Source organism: Carcharhinus amblyrhynchos, chromosome 9 (genome assembly GCF_965287045.1).
Source record: "Carcharhinus amblyrhynchos chromosome 9, sCarAmb.v2.hapA, whole genome shotgun sequence".
Taxonomy (NCBI): Eukaryota; Metazoa; Chordata; class Chondrichthyes; order Carcharhiniformes; family Carcharhinidae; genus Carcharhinus; species Carcharhinus amblyrhynchos.
This window is the reverse complement of record NC_137332.1, coordinates 71043717-71070506: the sequence shown is the minus strand read 5'-3', so window position 1 is coordinate 71070506 and position 26790 is coordinate 71043717. Positions and strand designations below refer to the sequence as shown.

Here is a 26790-nt window from a genome sequence, read left to right as displayed (position 1 = left end):
CTTGATATCGATGGCAGTCACTCTGAACTTGCCTCTTGATTTCAATTTTTTGTGCCTGTTTGAAGTAAATTTGTAATGTAGCCAGGTGCTAAGTGACTTTGACTGGATCCAAATTGAATGCGGTGCAAGTTATGCTGTGTAACAGTGCTGTTGATGACCCCTTCCATCACTTCACTGATTGAAAGTAGACTGCTGAGCTGCATTTTGTGTGCAGAACCTACCTGCGCACATTTCCACGTTTTTGGGTAGATACCAGCATTGTAGTTGGACTGGGACAACAAATTCTCAAGCACAAATCTTCAAAACTATTGGTGTAAAGTTGTTGGGGTCCTTACCTTTTGAGGTATCCAGTGACTTCAGATGTTTCTTTACTTGAAGTGAATCTAATTTGCTGAAGACCGGCATCTATGATGCTTGGGTCACCGGGGAAGTCAAAATGGATTATCCACTCATCACTTCTGGGCAAAAGTTTTTGCAAATGTTGCTTCAACTTTGTCTTTTGTGCAGATGTGCTGGGAGTGGGGATAGTTGTGGACTTGCCTCTTCCAGTGAGTTGTTTAATTGTCCATTGCTATTCAGGATTAGATGTGGCAAGACTGCAGAGCTTGGCTCTGATCCACAGTCTATCACCTTGCTGTTTATACTGTTGGGCAGCAAATAGCCCTGTGTTGTAGTTTCACCAGGTTGATGCTGCATTTTTCGGTCAGCCTGATGTTGCTCCTGGCTTGTCCTCTTGTACACTTCATTCAACTAGGGTTGATTCCCTAAGCTTGATTATAATAGTGAGGTATTTGTCAGGCCATGTGTGCCTTGTTCGACAAGACCAGCTGATCAAGGTTTGAAATACTGCATCTTCAATTTAAGTGGGGGGTGGAGGGGGGTAGTTTAATGGGTTTAATTCTGATTGCAAATACTTGCTTAAAATGACATGTTTTATGACCACAGCCATGAAAACTTTGACAGTCCAAAGTGTGAGGAAGATAGAAAGTCATGTTCTTCAGAAACTAACTCAGTCAAGAAGTAAGTTTGATCCAATGCCTGACTAAACTCTGCTTCATTCAGAATCTGTGTAAAAGGGAATTGCTGGCACTTCCTGTAAGAGTCATGTAGGAACAGCTTCACATAATAGTGTAGTGAAAACCATTCCAGACCACAACAATCACATTGTGCCCCTCTCTCTGCATTTGCCTTATTCCTCAACATTTCTAAATGAAAAATATATTAGTTCAGAACAAAAGATGATGCATTGATGCAAATCAGCTGATCAAAGGTTGGAATATTGAATCCCAGAGTCTCCTGTTTTTTATATAATGGCCACTTGTGGATGCAAGCATTTGTTTAAAATCACTTTTCTTTGTGACCAATTGCACCTGCAGAAACTGTGACAGTCCCGATGGTGAAGAAAATGGAAATCGTGTTTCTCCAGGAACCATTGCAGTAATCGGAAAGTAAGTTTAATCTGATGTGTGACAGCAATTCCATTTCATTCAGAACACCACAATGTAAATGTGAATGGCTGGGGAGCTAGCAGTTCCTGTAGGTAGTGTAGGAACTTGCTCATAAAGGCATGAAATAGTGTAGCAAACACCATCTAGACCATAGCAATCACATGAAAGGAACTGAGTGAGGTCCTGGCACGGTAGCACAGTGATTAGCACTGCTGCTTCATAATGCCAGGGACCTAGTTTGATTCAGCTTGTGTTACTGTCTGTGTGGAGTTTGCACCTTCTCCCTTTATCTGCTGCAGAATTCCCAGCATCTGACCTGCTGTTATAGCTGCAATAAGACTGGTCCAATTTAGTTTCTGATGAATTGTAACCCCCAAGTAGAGATAGTTGGGAATCAGCAATGATGATGCAATTGAATTTTAAGGGGTGATGGTTGAATTCAAGTTACGAATGGTGCTGAATCATGTAAGGTCATCAGCTAACATGCCCTCTTCTGATCTTATGGAGGGAAGGTCATTGAATGAAGTTGTTGAAGATGGCTGGGCTGAAGACATGCACTCTTCTGAGGAACTCGCGCAGTGATGTCCTGAGACTGAATTGACAGACCTTGAACAAGCACAACCATCTTCCTTTCTGCTGGTTACAACTTCAGCCAGAGGAGAGTTTTACCCCTGATTTCCCACTGATTCCAGTATTGCCTGGGTTCCTTGATGTCAATGGCAGTCACTCTGACCTTGACTCTTAATTTCCATTCTTTGTGTCTGTTTGAACTAAAGTTGTGATGTGGCCAGGTGCTAAGTGACCCTGACTGAATCCAAACTGAACACTTGAGCACAGGTTCTGCTGTGTGATAGCACTGTTGATGGCCCCTTCCATCACTTCCCTGATTGAAAGTAGACTGATGAAATGGTGATTTGCTGGGCTGCATTTTGTGTGCAGAGTCTACCTGGGCACATTGCCACGTTTTTGGGTAAAGACCAGTGTTGTATTTGGACTGGAACAGCAAATTCTCAAGTAGAAATCTTCAATACTATTGGTATAATGTTTTTGGGGTCCTTACTTTGAGGTATCCAGTGACTTCAGATGTTTCTTTATTATATGAAGTGAATCAAATTTGCTGAAGACTGGCATTGATGATGCTTGGGTCACGGAGGCCAAAGTGGACCATCCACTCGCCACTTCTGGGCAACGATTTTTGCAAATGCTGCCTCACCTTTTGTCTTTTGCACAGATGTGCTGGGAGTGGGGATAATTGTGGACTCATCTCCTCCAGTGAGTTGTTTAATTGTCCTCCACCATTCATCATGAGATGTGGCAAGACTGCAGAGCTTGGCTCTGATCCACAGTCTATCACCTTGCTGTTTATGCTGTTGGGCAGCAAATAGCACTGCGTTGTAGTTTCACGAGACTGACGCCACATTTTTAGGTCAGCCTGGCTTCTGGCTTGTCCTCTTGTACACTTCGTCAACTAGGGTTGATCCCCAGCTGATTACAATAGTGAGGAATTTGCCAGGCCATGAAGTGCATGCCCTGTTCGACAAAACCCAGGTGATAAAGGCTTGATAAACTGCACCTTCAGTTTATGGCAGGGATGGGGGTTTAATGGGTTTAATTTTGAATGCATGTACTTGCTTAAAATAACCTGCTTTGTGACCACAGCCATGAAAACTTTGACAGTCCAAAGTGCAAAGAAGATAGAAAGTCATGTTCTTCAGAAACCAACTCAGTCAAGAAGTAAGTTTGATCCAATGTCTGACTAAACTCTGCTTCATTCAGAATCTGTGTATAAGGGAATTGCTAGACTGCTGGCGCTTCCTGTAAGAATCATGTAGGAACAGCTTCATATAACAGTGTAGTGAAAACCATTCCAGACCACATCAATTACTGTCTCTCTCTGCTTTTGTCTTATTCCTTGACATTGCTAAATGAAAAATACATTAGTACAGAACAAAAGATGATGCATTGATGGAAACCAGCTGCTCAAAGGTTGAAATATTGAATCCCAGAGTCTCCTGTGTTTTAAATGATGGCCACTTGTGAATTCAAGTGTTTGTTTAAAATCACTTTTCTTTGTGACCAATTGCACCTGCAGAAACTGTGACATTCCAAATGGTGAGGAAAATGGAAATCGTGTTTCTCCAGGAATCATTGCAGTAATTGGAAAGTAAGTTTAATCTGATGTGTGACAGCAATTCCATTTCATTCAGAACACCACATTGTAAATGTGAATGGTTGGGGAACTAGCAGTTCCTGTAGGTAATGTAGGAACTTGCTCATAAAAGCATGTAATAGTGTAGCAAACAGCATCCAGACCGTAGCAATCACATGAAAGGAACTGACTGAGGTCCTGGCACGGTAGCACAATGGTTAGCACTGCTGCTTCACAGTGCCAGGGACCTGGTTTGATTCCTGGCTTGGATCACTGTCTGTGTGAAGTTTGCACCTTCTCCCTGTATCTGCGTGGGTTTCCTCCCACATTCAGAAAGATGTACTGGTTTGGTGCATTGACGTGACAAGGGGAATTTCACAGTAACTTAATTGCAGTGTTAATGTAAGCCGTATTTGTGATTAATATTTATTGTTGTCTAATGTTTGCATTATTCCTAGAGGTAGCTTTTAACTTTTTTGTGGGTGTCTGGGGGTTGAAGGGAGGAAAGAGAGAAAAGGGGAGGTTTTTTAGTTGATGGCGAAGTCCTGCTGCTGGTTCTGAAGTGGCATTGGACCCAGGGCAGCATGTTGCTGGTGGTTGCCTGCTGCCATGGACCTGACCAATAAATGGTGTTGCCTGGTCTCCAGAACTGCCTATCCAATCACTGGGATGTTCCAGCAACCACCTCTTCAGTGCTACTAGTGGCCATTGCTGAGGTTGCCTCCAGAATAGGCCAGGATTGACCTGGTGACTTCTCCAAGTGGTGGCCATGGTTGGCATGAGCAAAATGCCTGTGGAAGTAGCAAGTGATTGGCTACTTTTTGATCCCATACATGGGATGTGGGTGTCCCTGGCTGGGTCAGCATTTATTGTCTGTCCCTATTTACCCTCCAGATGATGGTGGTTGGTGATCTGTCGTCTTGAATTGCTATTGTCCCTGAAATGTAGGTACATCAATGGTGCTGTTAGGGAGGGAATGCCAGGACTTTGACCCAGCAACAGTGAAGGAATGGTGATATATTTCCAAGTCAGGATGGTGAATGACCTGGAGGAAACATGGGAGGTGGTGGCGCTCCATGTCTTGCACTCTACTATCTAGGAGGACAAAGGGTGAAGGGCAAATAAGATTGTTGAAGTTGGCCTTGGTGAGTTCCTGCAGTGCATCCTGCAGCTGATGTACGTTGCTGTCACTGATGGAGGAAGTGAATATTGAAGGTGATGGATATGGTACCAATCAAGCAGGCTGCTTTGTCTTGGATGGTGTCAAGCTTCTTGTGTTGTTGGAACTGCAGTTATCAATAGGGAGAGTATTCCATATCATTCCTGACTTGAGTCATGAACAGGTTTTGGAGAGTCAGGAGGCAAGTTACCTGCTGCGGAATTCCCAGCCTCTGACCTGCTGTTATAAGCTACAATACTGGTCCAATTTAGTTTCTGATGAATTGCAACACCTAGGTAGAGATAGCTGGGAATCAGCAACAATAATACAATTGAATTTCAAGGGTCGATGGTTGGATTCAAGTCACAAATGGTGCTGAATCATGTGCAGTCAATACCCACTTTTGACCTTTTATGGAGGGAAGGTCATTGAAAGAAGCAGTTGAAGATGGCTGGGCCGAGGATCCCTCGATCTCACTCTCTCTCCCCCTCGATCTCGCTCTCTCTCCCTCTCAGGAACTCATGCATAAACTGTCTGTGCTTTATATGCTCTGTCTGAGGCCAGAACTCTCCATTCACCTGAAGAAGAGGGTGTCCCTCGAAAGCTTGTGAGTCCATTATCAAATAAATAGGTTGGACTAAAACCTGGTGTTGTCAGACTTTTTACTGGGGCTGAATTGACAGACCTTAAAACACAACCATCTTCCTTTCTGCTGGGTACAACTCCAGCCAGTGGACAGTTTTCCTGCTGATTTCCCATTGACTCCAGTATTGCCTGGGTTCCTTGGTGTTGATGGCAGTCATTCTGACCTTGCCTCTTGATTTCAATTCTTTTTGTGCCTATTTGAACTAAAGTTGTAATGAAGCCAGGAGTTAAATGACTGAGTCCAAATTGAACAATTGTGTGCAGGTTATGCTTTGTGATTTGCTGGGCTGCTCCTTGTGTGCAGAACCTACCTGGGCATATTTCCACATTGTTGGATAGACTCCAGTGTTGTAGTTGGACTGGAACAGCTTGAGTAGAGGCACAGCAAGTTCTCAAGCACAAATCCTCAATACTATTGGTGTAATGTTGTTGGCATCCTTACCTTTTGAGGTATCCAGTGACTTCAGATGTTTCTTTATTGCATGAAGTGAATCAAATTTGTGGACGACTGGCGTTGATCCTTGGATCACTGGGGAGGCCAAAATGGATCATCCACTTGGCACTTCTGGGCAAAGATTACTGCAAATGCTGCTTCAGCTTTGCCTTTTGCACAGATGTGCTGGGAGTGGGGATAATTGTGGACTCATCTCCTCCAGTGGGTTGTTTAATTGTCCACCACCATTCATCATGAGATGTGGCAAGACTGCAGAGCTTGGCTCTGATCCACAGTCTATCAGCTTGCTGTTTATACTGTAGGGCAGCAAAGAGCCCTGTGTTGTAGTTTCACCAGGCCGACGCTGCATTTTTAGGTTAGCCCGACGTTGCTCCTGGCTTGTCCTCTTGTACACTTCATTCAACTAGGGTTGATCCCGCAGCTTGATTTATAAGTGAGGAATTTGCCAGGCCATGAAAGGTGCCCTGTTCAACAAAACCAGCTGACCAAGGTTTGAAATACTGCACCTTCAGTTTAAGGGGGGTGGGGGGGGGGGGGGGGGGGGGGGGGCGGCGGTGGGGGTGGTAATGGGTTGAATTTTGAATGCAATTACTTGCTTAAAATGATCTACTTTATTACCACAGCCCTAAAAACTTTGACGGTCCAAAGTGTGAGGAAGATAGAAAGTCATGTTCTTCAGAATCTAACTCAGTCAAGAAGTAAGTTTGATCCAATGTCTGACTAAACTCTGCTTCATTCAGAATCTGTGTAAAAGGGAATTGCTGGCGCTTCCTGTAAGAATCATGTAGGAACAGCTTCATATAATAGTGTAGTGAAAACCATTCCAGACCACAACAATCACATTACTAACTCTCTCTATATTTGTCTTATTCCTCAACATTTCTAAATGAAAAATACATTAGTATAGAACAAAAGTTGATGCATTAAAGCAAACCAGCTGATCAAAGGTTGAAGCATTGAATCCCAGAGTCTCCTGTTTTTAAATGATGGCCACTTGTGGATGCAAGTGTTTGTTTAAAATCGCTTTTCTTTGTGACCAATTGCACCTGCAGAAACTGTGACAGTCCAAATGGTGAGGAGAATGGAAATTGTGTTTCTCCATGAACCATTGCAATAATCGGAAAGTAAGTTTAATCTGATGTATGACAGCAATTCCATTTCATTCAGAACACCACAATGTAAATGTGAATGGTTGGGGAGCTAGCAGTTCCTGTAGATAATGTAGAAACGCGCTCATAAAGGCACGTAATAGTGTAGCAAACACCATAGCAATCGTGAGAGGAATGTGAGAGCCTGGCACGGTAGCATAGTGGTTAGCACTTCTGTTTCACAACGCCAAGAACCTGGTTCGATTTCCAGCTTGGGTCACTGGACTTTGCACATTCCCCCTGTGTCTGTGTGGGTTTCCTCCCACATTCTGAAAGATGTGCAAGTTAGGAGATACGTTGACTTTAACAGGTGCTGGATTATGGTGACTAGCAGAGTTTCACAGTAATTTAGTTGTGGTGTTTATGTAAGCTATACCTGTGACAATTTTTTTGTCTAAAGTTTCCATTATTCCTAGAGGCAGTTAACTTCTGTGTGTGTTTTGGGAGAGGGAGGGGGAGGTTTTGTGGGTGAAAGCAAAGCCCACCTGGTTTTAAAGTGGCATTGGACCCAGGGCAGCATGTTGCTGGGGATGTCCTGCTGCCATGAACCTGATCCAATAAATAGTGTTGCCTGGTCTCCAGAACAGCCTGTCCAATCACTGGGATGTTTCAGCAAAAACACATTCAGTGCTACTGGTGGCCATTGCTGAGGTTACCTCCAGAATAGGCCAGGATTTATCTGGTGTTTTCCCCAAGTGGTGGGTGTGGTTGGCATGAGCAAAATGCCTGTGGAGGTAGTGAGTCATTGACTACTTTTTGATCCATACATGGGATGTGGGTGTTCCTAGCTGGACCAGCATTTATTGCCTGTACCTAATTGCCTTGAGAAGATGGTAGTGAGTTATCTTCTTGAATTGCTATTATCCCTGAAGTGTAGGTACATCAATGGGGAGGGAATACCAGGACTTTGACCCAGCAACAGTGAAGGAACGGTGATATATTTCCAAGTCAGGATGGTTAATGACCTGGAGGAAACCTGGGAGGTGGTAGTGCTCCATGTGTTTACTCTTTGTCCTCCTAGGTGGTAGAGAACATGGTCTAACAAGATTGTTGAAATAGGTCTTGGTGAGTTCCTGCAGTGCATTTTGTAGCTGATGTACACTGCTGTCACTGGTGGAGGAAATAAATATTGAAGGTGATGGATATGGCTGCATTGTCTTGGATGGTGTCGAGTTTCTTGATGACTGCAGTTCCAACAATGAGGAGAAGAGTATTCCATACCACTCCTGACTTGTGAATGGTAGATACGGAACAGGTTTTGAAGAGTCAGGAGGCAAGTTACCTGCTATGGAATTCCCAGCCTCTGACCTGCTGTTAGAGCTGCAATATCTACAAGACTGGTCCAATTTAATTTCTGATGAATTGTAACCCCAGGATAGAGAGAGTTGGGAATCAGCAATGATACAATTGAATTTCAAGGTTGGATTCAAGTCACAAATCGTGCTGAATCATGTGCAGTCATCAGCAAAATGCCCACTTCTGACCTTATGACTTTATGGAGGAAGGTCATTGAAAGAAGCAGTTGCAGATGGCTGGCCAAGGACACACTCACCTGAGGAACTCATGCAGACATGTTCTGGGGTGAACTGACAGACTTAACAAGTGCAACCATCTTCATTTCTGCTGGGTACATTTGCAGTCACTGGAGAGTTTTTCCGCTGATTTCCCATTGACTCCAATATTGCCTGTGTTCCTTGATGCTGATGGCAGTCACTCTGACCTTGCCTCTTGATTTCAATTTCTTTTGTGCCTGATTGAACTAAAGCTGTAATGTGGTCAGGAGCTAAGTGACTTGACTGAATCCAAACTCAACAGTTGTGCGCAGGTTATGCTGTGTGGTTTGCTGGGTTGCTGCTTGTGTGCAGAACCTACCTGGGCATATTTCCACATTGTTGGGTAGATTCCAGTGTTGTATCTGGATTGGAACAGCTTAGATAGGGGCACACAAATCCTCAATACTATTGGTGTAATGTTGTCCTTACCTTTGAGGTATCCAGTGACTTCAGATGTTTCTTTATCACATGAAGTGAATCAAATTTGGAAGGTAGGTCTGCTGAGGAACAGTGGAGGATCTTTAAGGAGATCTTTCTTGGTGCTCAGCAGAAATTTATTCCGATGGGTAAAAAGGATCGTAGGAGGAGAGATGATTAGCCGTGGATAACGAAGGAGGTAAAGGAAAGTGTTAAATTAAAAGCGGATGCATTTAGAGTAGCTAAGAGTAGTGGGCGAGAAGAGGATTGGGAGGGGTTTAAATGTCAACAAAGAATGACAAAGAAGTTGATAAAGGAAGGGTAGGATAAACTATGAAGCTGGGCTAGCTCTTAATATAAAAAAGGATAGCAAGAGTTTTTATAAATATATATAAAAAGGAAGAGGCTGGCTAGGGTGAACGTTGGACCCTTAGAGGATGAGAGGGGGGACTTAGTGGTAGGGGATGGGGAAATGGCTGAGGCCTTGAATAACTTTTTTGTTTCGGTCTTCACGGAAGAGGACGTGAATAATTTGCCAGGTGTTAGCGATGGAAAGATCGTAGGAGTGGAGGGCCTGAATGACATTATTGTTACTAGAGAGGCAGTGCTCGACAGACTGGAGGGACTGATTGTGGACAAGTCCCCAGGACCGGATGGAATGCATTCCAAGGGTTCTGAAAGAAATGGCGGAGGTGATAGTGGGTGCCTTGGTGATTATTTGCCAAACGTCGCTGGATTCCGGGGAAGTGCCGGAAGATTGGAAAACGGCTAATGTTACACCATTGTTTAAGAAGGGTGGCAGGCAAAAGGCAGGGAACTATAGGCCGGTTAGTTTAACGTCTGTTGTAGGTAAAATGTTAGAATCCGTGATCAAGGAGAAAATAGCGAGGCATCTTGAGGAGAATTGTTTGATAGAGCAGACGCAGCACGGTTTCGTTAAGGGGAAGTCGTGTCTGACGAAGTTATTGGAGTTCTATGAGGATGTGTCTAGGGTGGTGAATAGAGGAGAGCCGGTGGATGTGGTGTTTCTTGATTTTCAGAAGGCGTTTGATAAGGTGCCTCACAAGAGGTTATTACAGAAGGTCAGGGGGCATGGAGTTGGGGGTAGGGTGTTAGCGTGGATAGAGGATTGGCTGTCAAATAGGAGGCAGAGAGTGGGGGTCAGTGGGTGCTATTCGGATTGGCGGTTGGTGACTAGTGGAGTGCCCCAGGGGTCAGTGCTGGGGCCTCAGCTATTTACCATTTATATAGATGCTCTGGAGGAGGGAACCGAGTGTATGGTGTCGAAATTTGCTGATGACACCAAGATTGGTGGAACGGCAAATTGCGCGGAGGGTGTGGAGAGTCTGCAGAAGGATCTAGATAGGCTGGGCGAATGAGCCAGGAACTGGCAAATGGAATGTAATGTTGGCAAATGTGAGGTTGTCCACTTTGGTAGGAAGGACTATTACTTACGTGGCGAAAAACTGCAGCATGTGATGGTGCAGAGGGACCTCGGGGTCCTTGTGCATGAGTCGCACAAACCCAGCCTACAGGTGCAGCAGGTGGTCAGGAAGGCTAATGGGATGCTGGCCTTCATAGCGAGGGGGATTGAATATAAAAGTAGGGAGGTCTTGCTGCAGCTGTATAGGGCACAGGTGAGGCCGTAGCTGGAGTACTGTGTGCAGTTTTGGTCGCCGCACTTACGCAAGGATATTTTGGCCTTGGAGGGAGTGCAGAGGACGTTCACTAGGCTGATACCGGAGTTGAGGGGGTTGAACTATGAGGAGAGGCTGAATAAACTAGGCTTGTACTCGTTAGAGTTTAGAAGAATGAGGGGAGATCTCATTGAGACATATAAGATGATGAATGGGATGGATAGGATAGAGGTGGAGAGGCTCTTCCCGCTCAGAAAGGACAGTAGGACTAGAGGGCACAGCCTCAAGATAAAGGGGGGGCGGTTCAGAACGGAGTTGAGGAGGAACTTCTTCACTCAAAGGGTGGTGAATCTCTGGAATTCTCTGCCCGTTGAAGTGGTGGAGGCTGCCTTGCTAAATGTTTTTAAGATGCGGGTTGATAGGTTTTTGATAGACAAGGGGATTAAGGGTTATGGGGAGAGGGCGGGAATGTGGAACTGAGACACGACAGATTAGCCATGATCTTATTGAATGGAGGGGCAGGCTCGAAGGGCTAGATGGCCTACTCCTGCTCCTATTTCTTATGTTCTTATGTTTCTTATGTAAATTTGCTGAAGACCGGCATTGATGATGCTTGGATCATTGGGGAGGCCAAAATGGATCATCCACTCGGCAAAGATTTTTGCAAATGTTTCTTCAGCTTTGCCTTCTGTACAGATGTGCTAGGAGTGGGGATAATTGTGGACTCGCTTCCTCCAGTGGGTTGTTTAATTGTCCACCACCATTCTTGATTAGATGTGGCAAGACTGCAGAGCTGGGCTCTGATCCACAGTTATCACCTTGCTGTTTATACTGTTGGGCAGCAAATAGCCGTGTTATAGTTTCATCGGGTTGAACGCCGCATTTTTAGGTCAGCCTTGGCTTGTCCTCTTGTACACTTCTCTCAACTAGGGTTGGTCCCACAACTTGATTTATAATAGTGAGGAATTTTCCAGGCCATGAAGGCTGTGCCCTGTTCAACAAAACCAGCTGATCAAGGTTTGAAATTCTGCATCTTCAGTTTAAAGGGGTTGGGGAGGAGGGGTGGGGCTTAATTAGTTTAATTTTGAATGCAAATACTTGCTTAAAATGACCTACTTTATGACCACAGCCCTGAAAACTTTGACAGTATAAAGTGTGAGGAAGATAGGAAGCCATGTTCTTCAGAAACCAACTCGCTCAAGAAGCAAGTTTGATCCAATGACTGAATCCAAACTGAACACTTGTGCACAGGTTATTCTGTGTGACTTGCTGGGCTGTTGCTTGTGTGCAGAACCTACCTGGGCATATTTCCACTTTGTTGGGTAGACTCCAGTGTTGTAGTTGGACTGGAACAGCTTGAATAGGGAGACAGCAAATTCTCAAGCACAAATCCTCAATACTATTGGTGTAATGTTGTTGGGGGTCCTTACCTTTGAGGTATCCAGTGACTTCAGATGTTTCTTTATTAGATGAAGTGAATCAAATTTGCTGAAGACTGGCATCAATGATTCTTGGGTCATCAGGGAGGCCAAAATGGATCATCCACTTGGCACTTCTGGACAAAGGTCACTGCAAATGCTGCTTCAGCTTTGTACAGGTGTGCTGAGAATGGGGAAAATTGTGGACCCGCCTCCACGTGTTTAATTGTCCACTACCATTCACGATTAGATGTGGCAAGACTGCAGAGCTTGGCTCTGATCCATAGTGTATCACCTTGCTGTTTTTGCTGTTGGGCAGCAAATAGCCCTGTGTTATAGTTTCATCAGGCCTGCTTCACATTTTTTTTAGGCCAGTCTGGTGTTCCTTGTCCTCCTGTACACTTCATTGAACTAGGGTTGATCCCTAACTTGATTATAAAAGCGAGGAATTTGCCAGGCCATGAAGAGTGTTCGACAACCCCAGCTGATGAAGGCTTGAAATACTGCACCTTCAGCTTAAGATGGGTTGGGGGTTTAATGGGTTTAATTTTGAATGCACATACTTGCTTAAAGTGACCCGCTTTAGGACCACAGCCATGAAAACTTTGACAGTCCAAAGTGCGAGGAAGATAGAAAGTCATGTTCTTCAGAAACTAACTCAGTCAAGAAGTAAGTTTGATCCAATGTCTGACTAAACTCTGCTTCATTCAGAATCTGTGTAAAAGGGAATTGCTGGCGCTTCCTGTAAGAATCATGTAGGAACAGCTTCATATAATAGTGTAGTGAAAACCATTCCTGACCACGACAATCACATTGCTGCGCCCCTCTGCATTTGTCTTATTCCTCAACATTGCTAAATGAAAAATGCATCAGTACAGAACAAAAGATGATCCACTAATGGAAACCAGCTGATCAAAGGTGAAATATTGAATCCCAGAGTCTCCTGTGTTTTAAATGATGGCCACTTGTGGAGGCAACTGTTTGTTTAAAATTACTTTTCTTTGTGACCAATTGGAACTGCGGAAACTGTGACAGTCCAAATGGAGAGGAAAATGGAATTGTGTTTTTCCAGGAACCATTGCAGTAATCGGAAACATAAGAACATAAGAAATAGGAGCAGGAGTAGGCCAACTAGCCCTTTGAGCCTGCCCCGCCATTCAATAAGATCATGGCTGATCTGTCGTGGCTCAGTTCCACATTCCCGCCCTCTCCCCATAACCCTTAATCCCCTCTCTCATCAAAAACCCATCAACCCGCGTCTTAAAAATATTTAGCAAGGCAGCCTCCACCACTTCAACGGGCAGAGAATTCCAGAGATTCACCACCCTTTGAGTGAAGAAGTTCCTCCTCAACTCTGTTCTAAACCGCCCCCCCTTTATCTTGGGGCTATGCCCCCTAGTCCGACTATCCTTTCTGAGCGGGAAGAGTCTCTCCACCTCTATCCTATCCATCCCATTCATCATCTTATACGTCTCAATGAGATCTCCCCTCATTCTTCTAAACTCTAACGAGTACAAGCCTAATCTATTCAGCCTCTCCTCATAGCTCAACCCCCTCAACTCCGGCATCAGCCTAGTAAACCTCCTCTGCACTCCCTCCAAGGCTAAAATATCCTTGCGTAAGTACGGCGCCCAAAACTGCACACAGTACTCCAGCTGCGGCCTCACCAATGCCCTATACAGCCGCAGCAAGACCTCCCTACTTTTATATTCAATCCCCCTCACGATGAAGGCCAGCATCCCATTCGCCTTCCTGACCACCTGCTGCACCTGCAAGCTGGGTTTTTGCGACTCATGCACAAGGACCCCGAGATCCCTCTGCACCATCGCCTGCTGCAGTTTTTCTCCACGTAAGTAATAATCCTTCCTACCGTTATTCCTACCAAAGTGGACCACCTCGCACTTACCAACATTAAATTCCATTTGCCATTTCCTGGCCCATTCGCCCAGCCTATCTAGATCCTTCTGTAGACTCTCCCCACCCTCCGCACAATTTGCCTTTCCACCAATTTTGGTGTCGTCAGCAAATTTCGACACCCTACACTCGGTTCCCTCCTCCAGATCATCTATATAAATGGTAAATAGCTGAGGCCCTAGCACCGACCCCTGGGGCACTCCACTAGTCACCATCCGCCAATCCGAATAGCACCCATTGACCCCCACTCTCTGCCTCCTATTTGACAACCAGTCCTCTATCCACGCTAACACCCTACCCCCAACTCCATGCCCCCTGACCTTCTGCAATAACCTCTTGAGGTACCTTGTCAAACGCCTTCTGAAAATCCAGAAAGACCACATCCACCGGCTCTCCTCTATCCACCGCCCTAGACACATCCTCATAGAACTCCAGTAAATTTGTCAGACATGACTTCCCTTTAACGAAACCGTGCTGCGTCTGCTCTATCAAGCAGTTCCCCTCAAGATGCCTCGCTATTTCCTCCTTGATGACGGATTCTAACATTTTACCTACAACAGACGTTAAACTAACAGACCTATAATTCCCCGCCTTTTGCCTGGCACCAAGTTTAATCTGATGTGTGACAGCAATTCCATTTCATTCAGAACACCACAATGTAAATGTGAATGGTTGGGGAACTAGCAGTTCCTGTAGATAATGTAGGAATTTGCTCATGAAGTCATGTAATAGTACAATCTATCGCCTTGCTGTTTATGCTGTTCAGCGGCAAATAGCCCTGTGTTGTAGTTTCACTACTCTTGTGTCACATTTTTAGGCCAGCCTGGTATTCCTTGTCCTCTTGTACACTTCATTCAATAAGGTTGACCCCCAGCTTGTTTATAAAAGTGAGGAATTTGCCAGGCATGAAGGGTGTTCGACAAACCTAGGTGATGAAAGCTTGAAATATTGCCCCTTCAGTTTAAGGGGGGGTGGGGGGTGTTTGGTTTAATTTTGAATGCAAATACTTAAAATGACCAGCTTTATGACCGCAGCCCTGATAACTTTGACAGTCCAAAGTGCGAGGAAGATAGGAAGCCACGTTCTTCAAAAACCAATTCAGTCAAGAAGTATGTTTGATCCAATGACTGAATCCAAACTGAACTCTTGTGCACAAGTTATGCTGTTTGATTTGCTGGGCTGCTGCTTGTGTGCAGAACCTACCTAGGCACGTTTCCACATTAGGTAGATTCCAGTGTTGTAGCTTGATTGAAACAGCTTGATTGGGGTACAGCAAATTCTCAAGCACAAATCCTGAATACTATTGGTGTTATGTTGTTGGGGTCCTTACCTTTTGAGGTATCCAGTGAGTTCAGACGTTTCTTTACGTGAAGTGAATCAAATTTGCTCAAGACAGGCACCGATGATGCTTGGGTGATCAGGGAGGCCAAAATGGATCATCCACTCAGCACTTCTGGGCAAAGGTTATTGCAAATGCTGCTTCAGCTTTGCACAGATGTGCTGAGAATGGGGAAAATTGTGGACCCGCCTCCGCCTGTTTAATTGTCCACGACCATTCACGATTAGATGCTGCAAGACTGCAGAGCGTGGCTCTGATCCACAGTATCTCACCTTGCTGTTTATACTGTTGGGCAGCATAAAGTCCTATGTTGTGGCTTCACCAGGCTTACGACATATTTTTAGGTCAGACTGGTGTTCCTCCTGACTTGTCCTCCTGTACACTTCATTCAACTAGGGCTGATTCCCCAGCTTGATTTATAACAGTGAGGAATTTGCCAGGCCGTGAGGGATATTCGATAAACCCAGGTGATGAAGGCTTGAAATACTGCATCTTCAGTTTAAGGGTGTGGGAGGTGTTTAATGGGTTTAATTTTGAATGCAAATACTTGTATAAAATGACCTGCTTTATGACCACAGCTATGAAAACTTTGACAGTCCAAACTCCACGGCAGATAGTAAGCCATGTTCATCACAAATTTACTCAGTCAAGAAGTAAGTTTGATCCAATGCCTGACTAAACTCTGCTTCATTCAGAATCTGTGTAAAAGAGAATTGCTGGCGCTTCCTGTAAGAATCATGTAGGAACAGCTTCATATAATAGTGTAGTGAAAACCATTCCAGACCACAACACTGACATTACTGCCTCTCTCTGCATTTGTCTTATTCCTCGGCATTTCTAAATGAAAAATACATTAGTACAGAATAAAAGGTGATGCATTAAAACAAACAAGCTGATCAAAGGTTGAAATATTGAATCCCAGAGTCTCATTTTTTTTTTAAATGATGGCCACTTGTGGATGAAAGCATTTGTTTAAAATTACTTTTCTTTGTGACCAATTGCACCTGCAGAATCTGTGACAGTCCAAATGGTGAGGAAAATGGAAATCGTGTTTCTCCAGGAACCATTGCAGTAATTAGAAAGTAAGTTTAATCTGATGTGTGACAGCAATTCCTTCTTTCAGAACACCACAATGTAAATGAATGGCTGGGGAGCAAGCAGTTCTTGTAGGTAATGTAGGAACTTGCTCATAAAGGCACGTAATAGTGCAGCAAACACCATCTGGACCATAGCAATCACATGAAAGGAACTGACTGAGGTCCTGGCATGGTAGCACAGTGGTTAGCACTGCTGCTTCACATTGCCAGGGACCCAGTTCGATTCCTGGCTTGGGTTACTCGCTGTCTGTGTGGAGTTTGCAGCTTCTCCCTGTATCTGCATGGGTTTCCTCCCATGTTCTGAAAGACGTACTGGTTAGGTACATTGACCCGAACAAGTGCCAGAATATGGTGGCTAGGGGAATTTCACAGTAACTTAATTGCAGGGTTAATGTAAGCTTTACTTGTGACTATCTAAATGCTTTATAAAAGATAAAATTTTACCTGCCTCTACTACTACCTCTGGCAGCTTGTGAGTAAGAAAACACTCACCACCCACTGTGTGAAAAAACTGCCCCTTTGGACACTTTGGCATCTCTCCCCTCTCACCTTAAACCTTAGACTCCCATACCTTTGGGAAAAGATATTGACTACCTAGCTTGTCTGTACCCCTTCTGGGCAAAGATTATTGCAAATGCTTCCTCCACTTTGTCTTTTACACAGATGTGCTGGGAGTCCTCATTTTTGAGCGTGTGGATAATTGTGAACTCACTTCCTCCAGTGAGTTGTTTAATTGTCCATCACTATTCACGATTTAGATGTGGCAAGGCTGCAGAGCTTTTTATTTCAAATCATTTGATGTGGCTGCAAGTTCTTTATTTGAAATGACTTAACATGTGCTTTATAATCAATAGTAGCGATGGAAAATTTGACAACTCGAACTGTGAGGAAGATGGGAATCTAAGTTCACCAGAACCAAGTGCACTAATCAGAGAGTAAGTTTAATTTGATATGACTAAATTCTACTTCATTTGGAATACAAGATTGTGAACTGTTGCCACCCTTATATTTTAAAAAAATTAGATAGAAACTTTCTCATGGCGGCCTCCGATAGCAGTGCAGCAAACACCATTCCAGACCATATCTATCATGTTAAACTGCTGGATTGCCTCTAAAAGTTGTTACTGCAGCAGAAGCCCATTGTGACTGCCCTGGCTCTCCAAGAGAACATTATGACTTAGTGCCGTTGTCTTGCCTTTCCCCTATTTCCCTGCACATTGTTTATATTAATGTAATCATTGAGTGCCTTGTTTGAACCTGCCTCCATCACAATTCCAGACCCAAACCACCCGTTGTGTGGTATTTTTTCCTCGCGTCACATTTGTTTCTTTTGCAAATCACTTTAAATTATTGCCCTCTCATTCTTGATCCCTTGATGAACAGAAACAGTTTCTTATCTAATCTACCCAGCCCCCTCGTGATTTTGGACGTAACTATTCAATCTCTTAGCCGCTGCCTTGCCAAGGAGAACAGTCCAACCATGAAGATGTTCAATGGTGTATGCATTATAAAATTGCATCAACATAAATATCCAGAATTCTGTTTACCTCAACTATTTCTAACCCCCATCCCCGGCCACACTACTTGTGAAAGTTTCAGAAACTGCCATCTGATGCAGTCGTGCACCTGGACAATGGCCGTTAACAAAACCAGCTGATCAAAACTTTAAATAGTTTTTTTTTCATGGTGAGCAGCCAATGGTGTATAGATGCTTAAGATGACTTGACTTGGGCTTTGTGGCAAATTGAAGGTAGGGAAGCCTTGATGGTCCAAACTGATGATTCTTTGTGTTGAGAAAAAACATTTTCAAATGTAATCATTTGTTTGCAGATTGCATCTCATGCAATTATGAATAATTCATAGATTAATAAAAACCATAGGTACCTATTTTTTCCTTTCAAGATTGCTGAGGTCATTTTAATTCCCTGGATCAGGTCAATTAACTCACTGGAGACCTAAACCTAGGATTATTCTGAGCTATGTAGCTCTTTACCTCAGCTCTAAACTCATCATACAACAGAAAACAAAGTTATTAGCAAAAGCTTTTAAACAGCCCATAAGCAATAATGTGGAATTAAGCTTTGAATCTGAGTAATGTACATCATGGACAATATTATATACACTGAAGCTCCAGGTCACATGTTGAGTTGGAAGCTTATGTTTGAGGGTTGAATTGGGAATGGTCCGTTAAGAGCTTGAGTTTTTTGTCAGAGTTGAGAGAATGGGACGTTGTCTCTGTACTTGAATTTTCTTGTGATTAAAGGAAATGAGAGAGTAAGAAATTGGTGACTCAGTCCTTGACAGGCATGTGAATAATAAGAATAGTTTAAGGGTCAAATGGGGAATCTATACATGGAGACAAAGGACGCTGGCTGTAAAATGAGCACTTTGCATTAGCCTATACCAAAGAAAATGCTGTCCAAATGAAAGAGAAGGTAATTGAGGCACTAGATGAACTGGGTTTGGTTGGAGAAGTATTAGAAAGACTGACTATTTAACACTGATCTAGTCTTCATGATTTACCAGACATCCAAGGATAGTTAAAGTGCAAGTGGAACCTGCAAAACTGTCCAGAAGTGGAACAAGTGCAAGTGGAACGTGAATAACTTGTCCATAACTGTCCAATCCTAATTACAGCAATAACGCCAGAGCACCTGAGATTGGCAGAAGTTACAACCTTGTTAGAAAGGTGTGAAGATAAACCTAGTTGGTGGGAAAGCACTTAGAAATGATATTCTGGGCTAAAAGTAACAGTTACTTCAAAAAATGTGATTTAATTTTGAACAATTAAGATTTTATCACCACGTCAGTTTAATTATATATTTGGAGTGTGATCTATTTAAAGCCCACTGAGCCAAGCTTGAAATACTGAATCTTCAGTTTTGGATTTAATTGTGAATGAAAGTCTTGTTCATTTTGTGCTTTAAAACCAGTTGCAGCCACGGAAACTATGACAGTCCAAACTGTGAGGAAGATGGAAATCTAAGTCCACCAGGAATGAGCGAAATAATCAGGAAGTATGTTGGATTTGATGTGTGACTCAATTCTACTTTATCCAGAATGTAATGTGAAGGGGAATTGCTGACGATTCCTGTAAGATAATGTAGGAATTTCCTCGAAGACATTCCATTGCAGTGTATTAACTGACAACAGCAATCACATAATACTTGCACCATTTCGAGAGATGCGAGAAAACTGTCAGTGCAAAACATGGTAATTAAATAGTAAGCAATTTTAATTACCGAAGTGTTGTTGTTTGCCCCAGTTTAATATTCATGGACTATGCAGCAGGGATGAAATATTAGGGAAACCCCCCACCTTCTCTCCCCATTGTACCCACTCTCAACTGCCTTGGCCCTCCAGCCTTGTGGCAATGCCCTGTAAACTTCCTGCGAAAGGTTGAAGGGGAAAAAGGAAATCACCATCCATTACAACCATACATCTGCAGTGCAACCTGTTCAACAAAATGAGCTGATCCAAGTCCCAAGATGCATAATTGATTGTTTGGGTTGCTTTGAACAACTAACCACCACTGTAGATGCATGCAACATTTTAAAGATTTATTTTGTGATCAATTGCAGATGCGGAAACTTTGGCACTTCAAACTATGATAAAATTTTCCAGACAAGTTTTCCAGAACCGACAGCAGGGCTCAAAAAGTAAGTTTTGATCTAACATGTAACCACCAAATGCCTCATTCAGAGTACAATGAAGTGAAATTACTGGAGAGCCAGCAGTTTCTATAAGATTATGTGGAAACTTCTCCCATGTGGACATCTCATTGCAGTGAAGTGAGCACCATTCCAGACCATAGCAGTCCCATTAGAGAAACTGGTGGAGAGAGTTTAAAAAATATATACATCAGCGCAAAATATCTGAAACTTCGAGTTGGGTTGATTGGCTGACAATATCAAGGTCTTGAGTTACTTTATCTTGGATTGACATTTTTGGACCTTGCATTAAGGGTATAATTAAGTTGGCTTCCCTCTTTCACCTTGGCTTCTCAACAATATCCTTCAAACTTCCTGTCAGTGTTCTATTGGAAAATAAATTGCCCATCTGGTGAAATCATTCATCTGAACTGTGACTTGTTCCTGGTATCCTACCTTGGTAGACTTCTCACTAAGTTCTCAACTGGTTCCTAAATTAATGCTGTCAAGTACTTTTTCCAATTGTTTGAATCATGTTAGTTGAGTGCTGCCAAGGGTATTTGACTGTAGGCAGTATCACATACGAAGCTGCAGAATACATTGGCGATTGGTGGGAATACCAATTTTTGTTGAGGTCATTTTATGGCTGTGGGCCAAATCATCTGTTAATTGAGTTGAGACATGGGATTAAACCCATGGGTATCCTGGTCAATACAACTTTTCAATTAAACTCTGAGCTATTTAACAGGAAAGAAAGAAAAGGCATCAAAAAAGATTGAGTGGTGAATTTGGAGTTTGGTTTCTGTACTTAGGCAGTGGTTGTCTTTTCTGTTTATGGTTTGCTCACTAATTTGTTTTTTTTTGAGTGGAGGTATTGTCTTTTGTCACTTTGGTTAGTGAGAATGACCTGAAAGACCAAGGAGCAAAAAACAAATTTGCTTGTGATCAAATTGGAAAGCATGTTTGCATTGTATTATTAAAGAGAAGTGTTCAGTTTGGAGGAAAGACACTTTTCTGGGAATGCTTTCTCTTGCAATGAAATCGCAAACAATTCCAACAAGAATGCATTGACACAAAAGAAACCACTCATCAATCTGTGTACATGCTTGAAAATGGCATGTGCAAGAACACCCTCTGCTCAATCCAACTGTTGCAGTACCTACCATGCCACCCCACCCAGAGATCTGTCACCTCTTGGAATGTGCAAAAAAAAAGTTTATCAAAACCTGTGGCGGGGGGTGGTGTGGTGGAAATCCTCCAACCCCCTAACTAACTCATTTTAGATTGGGGAAACTAATTCAGGAGACTGTATCCGTTCTGGATGAATGTTATGTGGATCCTATTTATTGTACCAGGATGTGTATATACAGTAATGAAACAGGAAGGGGCCAAAATATTGCTGATTCCTCATTGAGGAAAGCATAATTCACATTAAGATAATGTGCTAGTTGGCCAGTTACTTAGGAAGTTGATCTCTACAACCCTTTTTGGGTAGAGCGAGGGCAGTATGAAACTTGCTTTTTTTCCCACAGAATCATGATTTTTGAACTGTTGGCATTGTGTTTAGTTAAGCAAATGCCAAGAACAATTTGTGTTTAAATGCCATTAATGTGGTGAAACATCCAAGATGCTTCATAGGAACACTATTGAACAAAGTTGCAAAAGTGACCAAAAGCATGTTTGAAAACAGGTGTTTTAAGGAAGGTCTTTCAAGAGGAGGGAGGGGGAGAGGTTTGTGATGGAGTTAACATTGAAAGTGCAATAAAACTCAGATGCCTTATGGCACAGAACTAGAGGAAAGTGCACAAAGTCCACAAACTTGGTGATTTGCAAATGAAGTGTGTGATGAGGAAGAAAACACCTTCACATTGATTTGGGATGCACTGCCTAGCAGGGTGGTGGAGGCAGGTTCAATCGAGGCATTCAAGAGGGCATTGGATGATTACTTAGAAAAATATGCAGAGTTCTGTGATACTGTGTGTATAATTATTTGAAATATTATCTGAGATTACAATTTTTTCCAGTCCTATCATGTTGTTGCATTTTTCTCCAGTGTCACCACAGGCTTGAGTATTTTCAGTGTTGGCTTTCAGAAGTGACCATTCTGGGTACTGAAAAGAATGCTGTTGGGTAATTAAATCTTAACAGAACGGAAGTTTCAGATGACTCAGTGGCGATACACTCACTCATTAATTACATGTTGCAAACAGGGGTTTTATTCCAGTGGGATCACAGAATAGTGATTTGGGCCAAATTTTCTCGGCTGCAGGTACTGATTAAATTCTACCATAATGAGTCAGTATTACTGGTTGGATGTTTTTAATGCCTAAACTATTTGATTTGAGCAGTACCAAGCATTAATTTCTTGGTGCAATAAATCATCCTGGTTTCTTCCTGTGGTCTTATTTCAGTTGTAGAGCCACTGTTTCCTCTAGCGAAGGTAACTACCTGAAATATATGTAACGTTTCCATGGCTTTTTTCCCCCCGTCTGATATTTTCCTTGAACCTAATGCTGAGATTTCTGATCCTCTTGTGCATCTTGGATTTCCTTTGTCTTGCCATTGACAGCTGTGCTTTCAGCTGTTTTGACCCTAAACTCTGAAATTCCTATGCAATTGTTTAAAAAACTATCATTTATCAAGGTTCAGGTAATGCAGCTGACTTCACTGACAGAATTTACTGATATTTCCAAAAATTCCAGTACTTCACTTCAAATTGATTCAGTATCCTTAAAAATTTAGGTCACCAGTTTTGGGACTGATTTGAAAGAACAGTTATCCCTGGATTTAATCTGTGATCTGAACGCCGTCATACTGAATACAATGAAGTAAGAATCGTCCCTGCAGTGCAAAATATTTCTAAGAATGAGTCATCTCATTATCGAACAGCATAAGACTATTACTGCATGTGACACAGCAAGCTACTGCCACCTCCCCCATCCACCCCCATTTTAATAAGAATGAAATTGGTTAGTCTCAGTAGAGTCTGTGCATGCGTGTAATCCACACAATATGGAATTACTGAGAACAGATGTGTGCAACTTTTAAAGGCATGTCCTTCTGTTTCAGTTAAATGGAGCAAAAAAGGTAAAGTGTCATAGTCCAAAATGACTATAGGCTGCTCTCCCTCTCAAACATTTAACCTGAGGATCCGAAGGCAAGGGACAAGATTGAGAAGATGGGGCTTTTGTGCATAATCTTAGCCAGTATGGCAATTGAACCTGTGCTGTTGGCACTGAAGCAGCTGTCCAGCTAACTGAGCTAAACCAACCTCCAGTCAGATGTAGTAAACAGTGCAGACTTGTAGGAGAGTTTCCTAATGAAAAACTGATGACTTCAGTATAAACTGCATGTTATTTTTAAGAAGAATGTTTCACTTTAGTCTTTACAAATAACAATTCCTACTTTAAACTCCCCTTTCGGATTGGCGGTTGGTGACTAGTGGGGTGCCCCAGGGGTCGGTGCTGGGGCCTCAGCTATTTACCATTTATATAGATGATCTGGAGGAGGGAACCGAGTGCAGGGTGTCGAAATTTGCTGATGACACCAAGATTGGGGGAAAGGCAAATTGTGCGGAGGGTGTGGAGAGTCTGCAGAAGGATCTAGATAGGCTGGGCGAATGGGCCAGGAAATGGCAAATGGAATTTAATGTTGGCAAGTGTGAGGTGGTCCACTTTGGTAGGAAGAATGGTAGGAAGGACTATTACTTACGTGGCGAAAAACTGCAGCAGGCGACGGTGCAGAGAGACCTCGGGGTCCTTGTGCATGAGTCGCAAAAACCCAGCTTGCAGGTGCAGCAGGTGGTCAGGAAGGCAAATGGGATGCTGGCCTTCATAGCAAGGGGGATTGAATATAAAAGTAGGGAGGTCTTGCTGCAGCTGTATAGGGCATTGGTGAGGCCGCAGCTGGAGTACTGTGTGCAGTTTTGGGCGCCGCACCTGCGCAAGGATATTTTGGCCCTGGAGGGAGTGCAGAGGAGGTTTACTAGGCTGATACCGGAGTTGAGGGGATTGAGCTATGAGGAGAGGCTGAATAAACTAGGCTTGTACTCGTTAGAGTTTAGAAGAATGAGGGGAGATCTCATTGAGACGTATAAGATGATGAATGGGATGGATAGGATAGAGGTGGAGAGACTCTTCCCACTCAAATAAGACAGTAGGACTAGGGGGCACAGCCTCAAGATAAAGGGGAGGCGGTTTAGAACGGAGTTGAGGAGGAACTTCTTCACTCAAAGGGTGGTGAATCTCTGGAATTCTCTGCCCGTTGAAGTGGTGGAGGCTGCCTCGCTAAATATTTTTAAGACGCGGGTTGATGGGTTTTTGATAAGAGAGGGGATTAAGGGTTATGGGGAGAGGGCGGGAAAGTGGAACTGAGCCACAACAGATCAGCCATGATCTTATTGAATGGCGGGGCAGGCTCGAGGGGCTAGATGGCCTACTCCTGCTCCTATTTCTTATGTTCTTTGTAAACTTAATCTCATCTGGAATTCAGTCCATCTCTATTTGCTGACCCAAATGTTTCCTGCTTCACGAACGCCTGAATTTGATTTTTTTGAATAATTCTGATTTCTCCAAGGCCTCCTTTCTCTCTCATCCTTGTGAATCTCTAAAATACTTCTGGAGCTCCATGTTCCACTAAGTATGGTCTGTTGTGTATCTCAACTGGATGAATCCTTCCCCTTAAACATATCCATCTTTCTCTTTTTAAGAAGCTCTTGGAAAAATTGTCTCCTTTGGTTTGTCTGGCTTTGTTTGATGAGCCTCAGGAGGTTGAATCAGTGAAATTCCCCAAAGAAGAAATACCTTGGGAACACCACCACCCTCAAAGTTCTGTTCAAAGACATGTCACATCCTGATGTATCTTCAATCCTGGAGTGCCACTAGGTTAAAATTCAGCAGCTTGCAGCCTGATGACACCATGGGAGTACCATCAGCAAGCTCACAGCAGCAGTTCAAGAAGGTGGCTCATCACCACTTGCTGTCAGCTAACTAGGGAGGTACAAAGAAATGCTGGTGTGACCCATATCGGAAGAATACATTCAAAAGCAGTCTTGATCTACAAAGTTTAAAGTTGCAGATTACTAACTTAATTTTCGCTTGTTGGCAGTTACTAATTCCTCACTTGTATAATTATTTCCAGTACTACAGTCTCAATTCTACGAGCCTGGCTAGACCAGTGCTCAGAAGACTTCCGCCAAGTTCCAAATTACACATGCCTCCGGAAGGTTATTGCCTACTTGAGGCAGACGATGCCAGGATCTGAGCATGAGCAACGGGCACAGAATCTCCTCCTTCAGTTTCAGAAGGAAGAATCAGGAGAACAGGAGCTTGACAGTAAGATATTAATTTTTGCATTGCAAAGATAAAAACTGCTTGTCAAAACAACAGAGGTAGAATGGAATTTTCCTGTCTTGGGAGCCAGAAAATAGGATGAACTGTTCAAAAGTCCATTGGCTTCAGCAAGGCCAGGAAATTCTACTGGGGTGGGTGGGTGATGGTTGCAAATATTTTATCGTGATTGCAAATACTACTGTGAAGCTTATTTTAATTTCATCTTTCAAAGCTTACATCAGAATTATAGACCTCCAATCCCTCTACAACCCCTTTTTCCTTCCTTCCTTCCTTCCTTCCCACTGTCCCAAAACCAGAACAATATCAGAGCTCTCTGCTCCTTCCTCAAATGGAGACCCATCCACTACCTTACCATACCTGAATGAGCCTGTCCAAATTTTGAACAACTTCTCCTTCAACTCCATTCACTTTCTCCAAATAATGAACTGTGTGAGTCCTAGTTATGACTGCATTTTTATTTTGCAGGACCAAGTGGAACATTCATTTTTCCAGTCCTACGTGGGGCCCTCCCTTATCTCATTTTTCCTGTATGTTGATGACTGCTCTAGCCACGATCTGGGAAATTTAATTGACCTTGTTTTTGAATTCCACCCTTCCCTCACCTTCACTAGGTCCACCTCTGATTCTTCCTCCCTTGATTTTTCTCAGTTTCTGGATTCAGCCTGTCAATTAATATTTGCCACAACTACCTTGACTACATTTTTTGCACTGCTTTCTACATAGAACATAGAACAGTACAGCACGGTACAGGCCCTTCGGCCCTTGATGTTGTATCGAGCTTTGTCTGAAACTAAGATCAAGCTATCTCACTCCCTATCATTCTGGTGTGCTCCATGTGCCTATCCAATAACTGCTTGAAAGTTCCTGAAGTGTCCAACTCCACTATCACAGCAGGCAGTCCCATTTCACACCCCAACCACTGAGTAAAGAACCAACCTTGGGCATCCCTCCTATATCTCCCACCATGAACCTTTTACAGTTTTGCCTCCTAATAACAGCTACATCCACCCGAGAAAATAGTCTCTGAATGTCCACTCTATCGATCTATCCCCCTCATCATCTTATAAATCTCTTAAGTCACCTCTCATCCTTCTCCGCTTTAAAGAGAAAAACCCCACCTCCCTCAACCTTTCCTCATAAGACCTACCCTCCAAACCAGACAGCATCCTGGTAAATCTCCTCTGCACTCTCTCCAATGCTTCTACATCCTCATAGTGAGGTGACCAGAACTACACACAATTTTCCAAATGCAGTCTCACCAAGGTCCTGTACAGTTGTAGCATAACCCCGCAACTCTTAAATTCTAACCCCTGTTAATCAATGCTAACACACTACAGGCGTTCTTCACAGCTCTATCCACTTGAGTGGCAACCTTCAGAGATCTATGGAAATGAACCCCAAGATCTCTGTT

At 43.3% G+C, this 26790-nt stretch overlaps 1 protein-coding gene across 1 annotated transcript in view; it reads left to right on the top strand.

Moving 5' to 3' along the window:
* Positions 1-26790, top strand: part of LOC145347931 (ral guanine nucleotide dissociation stimulator-like 1) — a 117852-nt gene that overhangs the window by 55600 nt on the left and 35462 nt on the right. Inside the window, exons 8-17 of the mRNA XM_080195920.1 lie at positions 946-1020; positions 1377-1448; positions 3108-3182; positions 3541-3612; positions 6479-6553; positions 16292-16363; positions 17233-17313; positions 19312-19395; positions 19960-20037; positions 25168-25361. Of these exons, the coding sequence (XP_080052046.1) occupies positions 946-1020; positions 1377-1448; positions 3108-3182; positions 3541-3612; positions 6479-6553; positions 16292-16363; positions 17233-17313; positions 19312-19395; positions 19960-20037; positions 25168-25361 (878 nt within the window). The remainder of the gene's footprint in view (positions 1-945; positions 1021-1376; positions 1449-3107; positions 3183-3540; positions 3613-6478; positions 6554-16291; positions 16364-17232; positions 17314-19311; positions 19396-19959; positions 20038-25167; positions 25362-26790) is intronic.